Raw genomic sequence first — 3,420 nt, forward strand, 5'->3', positions numbered from 1 at the left:
CCGCACCCCGCCGCCGCGCCCGGGAGCAGCTGCCCGAGCCCCCGCCGCCCCGCCAGGCCCCTCCCGCCGCAGCGCGGGTGTTCCGTGCGCGGCCCGGAGCCCGGATCCCGGAGCCCAGAACCGAGCGGGCTCGGAGCGGACCGACCCGACCCCCGTCCTCAGCCAGGTGAGGTGAGAGCAGCTGGAGGGCAGGGGCTGGGGGAGGCGGGGGCTATCCTGAATTGGGGGCGGGGGCGGGGAGGGCGCGTGGAAATCGGGTCCTTCCCTGGCAGGAGGATCTGGGAGCTTTTTCATGAGGCTCAAGGGCTTTCTCTCGGAAAAGATGAATAAAGGAGGCTCTGGGGGGCGGGGGGGATGTGAGGGGAGGGGGTCTGGGGTGCCCCTTTCTGGGGGATTTTTCCCATGAGGAATGATTCATTGGCTTCTGTGAAGGGGGACTTACTGGGAGCACGGGGAGCCTTCACGGTAGGTGGGGAGGGGAGCTCTTGAGGGAGGCAGGATTTGGGGAGCGGGCTGGGCGAGGAGCGGGGCTGAGATCCCTTAGCCTGCCATCGCTGCACCTCCCCCGTGGGTCCCGGCCTCCGGGTCTGCCCGCTTTATCCGTGCCCCAGTTTTTTCTCTTTAAAGATGACTATTTTGCGCTCCACCTGGACAGAGCTAGGAGCAGCCATTTCTCTCCCTGCAGCTGTGATGCCCACCTGACCCCTCCCCCCTCTGGCCTGCTCAGGGAAGGAGGGCACCTAGGCATCTGGGAACTGGGCAGTGGTGGGTGGAACAAAGGTGGGGTCCTGGACACACGGGGCACCGCCGGCTGGGGTAGGGTGGGCAGGGGCCGGTAGTAGGACAGCTAAGAGAGCAGCAGGGGCAGGAAGAGCTCAGATGCTCCCACACTCTCGGAAGGCAGAACGGGGGAGTTCTTGTTTGGTTGGTTTTATTTGGTTTTGCTTTCTTTCTTCACCCCTGATGCCAAGACTCATTCCACTGGACTCCCCTCCTAATTTTGCAAAAAGGGAAACTGAGGCAGAGGACAGGTTGTCTGGAAATAGCGGTGTCTAGGAGGGAAAGGCCGTGGAGAGGAGGGCACACTGATTTTGGAGTCAAAAACCCTGTTTCAAGGCTTGCCTCAGTGCTCCGTGTGTGATCTTGGTCCAAAACACGTCCTCTTGTTGGGTCTCGGCTTTTCTCATCTATTAAGTGGGAGAGGACCCACTTGTTTGCCAGGTGCCCAGATATTTCCAAAGAATTTTTCAAAGGGGAATGCACTGAGGTACAGTCTTCCCCACTCCAAATGCCATGGGTTCCCTCCTGCCTCTCCCCCACCAAGGGTATCGGCTAACCCATAGGGGGCCTTTGTAGGAAGCAGGAAAGGTAGAGTGAGGGAGAGGGTTCAGCTGGGCTGGGGACTTGGCGTCTTTATTAAGAGGATCAAGAAAAGGCACACTTTTCTCCAGCCCCACACATTCGGGCAAGTGTAATGCGGGCTAGGTTCCAGTGCCCACCTCCCCAAGGTGAATGTCCTTGCTGTGTAGAGCACATCTGTACGGCTGCACCTGGCAGGTCCCCATGTTTCAAAGAGACATAAAGCGACACACACTCCCAAGATATTGCCTACAGAAGCCCCCATGCTAGGCTGTTGCCAGCTCATTTTCTGTCCTGCTTTGTCTCCACTTCAAGGCCTTTGGGTATTCGATTCCCAAAGCCTATGCCTACTGGGAAGCTGATGGAACCCCACCATCGGAGAGTGCCTTCACCAAGCTCCCAGGAGTAGGAGTTACTGAGTCCCTAACCCCTTACGTCAAGTATTTGATCAGACTGCTTTTCTCAAGGCAAGAGCAGAAGCATCTACACCCCTGGGTGACACCGCCGTTCAGACTGTGTTCACACTTGTTATCTCAGAACATTCTCACAGTCAGGTTTCCTCCCCTTTACACAGAGGAAGCCATGCCCAGAGAAGTTAAGGAACTTGCCTAAGATTTCACAGCGTAAGTGGTAGAGCCAGGACCCAAGCCCAGGTCTAGCTGTCTGTCCTCTCCACTGCACCACTGCAGAACACGGTCAGAGGCCTGCTGGAATGGTGGCTCTCCCTGTTAGCAGCAGCTCCGGGCTCTCCCCTTTCCCTGTGACCAGCCCCCAGGCTCAGAGAAGTCACTCGGGTGAACTGCCTCCAAGCCCAACTGTTCTGGCCCCTTTAGTGCAAGAAGGGCCCCTGAGGAATCCAGAAGCCCAGCGTGGAAGCTGACTCTTGTGTGGGTCAGAGACCAGGGGAGGGGGCAGGGAGTAGCTATTTCCTTTCCTGCCCAGATGGGCTGAAACAGTAGCCATCACGGAGGGCATCAGTACAGCAAACCAATGCCTGAGTGAAAGGCAAGCCAGAGACCACAGAATAGCCACAGGAAAATGCAGCAACCCAGAGGCTGACGGACACTCAGAGACCCCTTGCCCACCCCTTGTGTTCCCAGGACCCCTGGTGCCAAGGGGAAGGGGACAGGGGAAGCCCCTACAAACAGAGCACTCTGCTTGTACCTGTGTTCTATGTATGCCAGCTTTCACCTGAGAAAGGGGTTCCGGTGCTTGTAACAACAACAGTTTGGAGAATCACTGGCCTGATCTAATGGTTCCCAAAGTGTGGTCCCTGGACCAGCAGCATCTACTTTACCTGGGGATGCGCTGGAAAATGAAAATTCTCAGGCCTCGTTAGACCTACTAAATGCAAACTCTGGCGATGAGGACCAACCATGTCTGTGTGAATAAGCTCTCCAGGCGAGACTGCCGCAGTTTGCAAATCACTGATCTCACCCAAGTGCATGGGAAACCGAGTCCTAGTTACGCATCAAGGGCAGGGCTGGGAAGAGCACCGGTCTCCCGGTCCAGAGCTCCGGGAATTTGGAGGTGCCCCCGCCCAACCCTCCTCTCCTTCCCTCTGCACCCTCTCCCCCCTGCAGGCGCCATGCTGCCGCTCCTGCTGGGCCTGCTGGGCCCGGCAGCCTCCTGGGCCCTGGGCCCGGCGCCCGGCTCCACGGAGCTGCGCTCGGCCTTCTCGGCGGCGCGCACCACGCCTCTGGAGGGCACATCGGAGACGGAGATGGCGGTGACCTTCGACAAGGTGTACGTCAACATCGGCGGCGACTTCGACGCGGCCACGGGCCGGTTCCGCTGCCGCGTGCCGGGCGCCTACTTCTTCTCCTTCACGGCCGGCAAGGCCCCGCACAAGAGCCTGTCGGTGATGCTGGTGCGCAACCGCGACGAGGTGCAGGCGCTGGCCTTCGACGAGCAGCGGCGGCCCGGCGCGCGGCGCGCCGCCAGCCAGAGCGCCATGCTGCAGCTCGACTACGGCGACGCGGTGTGGCTGCGGCTGCACGGCGCCCCGCAGTAAGCGCTGGGCGCGCCGGGCGCCACCTTCAGCGGCTACCTGGTCTACGC

General features: G+C 59.9%; 1 protein-coding gene across 1 annotated transcript in view; it reads left to right on the forward strand.

Annotated features, from left to right (window-relative positions):
* Positions 1-93: 93 nt before the first annotated feature.
* The window catches only part of C1QTNF4 (C1q and TNF related 4), a 5,204-nt gene continuing 1,877 nt past the window's right edge, over positions 94-3,420 (forward strand). The window contains 2 exon segments of the mRNA XM_014458549.2: positions 94-166; positions 2,943-3,418. Of these exon segments, the coding sequence (XP_014314035.2) occupies positions 2,948-3,418 (471 nt within the window). The 5' untranslated portion in view covers positions 94-166; positions 2,943-2,947.

Source organism: Myotis lucifugus, unplaced genomic scaffold (genome assembly GCF_000147115.1).
Source record: "Myotis lucifugus unplaced genomic scaffold, Myoluc2.0 scaffold_97, whole genome shotgun sequence".
Classification (NCBI taxonomy): Eukaryota; Metazoa; Chordata; class Mammalia; order Chiroptera; family Vespertilionidae; genus Myotis; species Myotis lucifugus.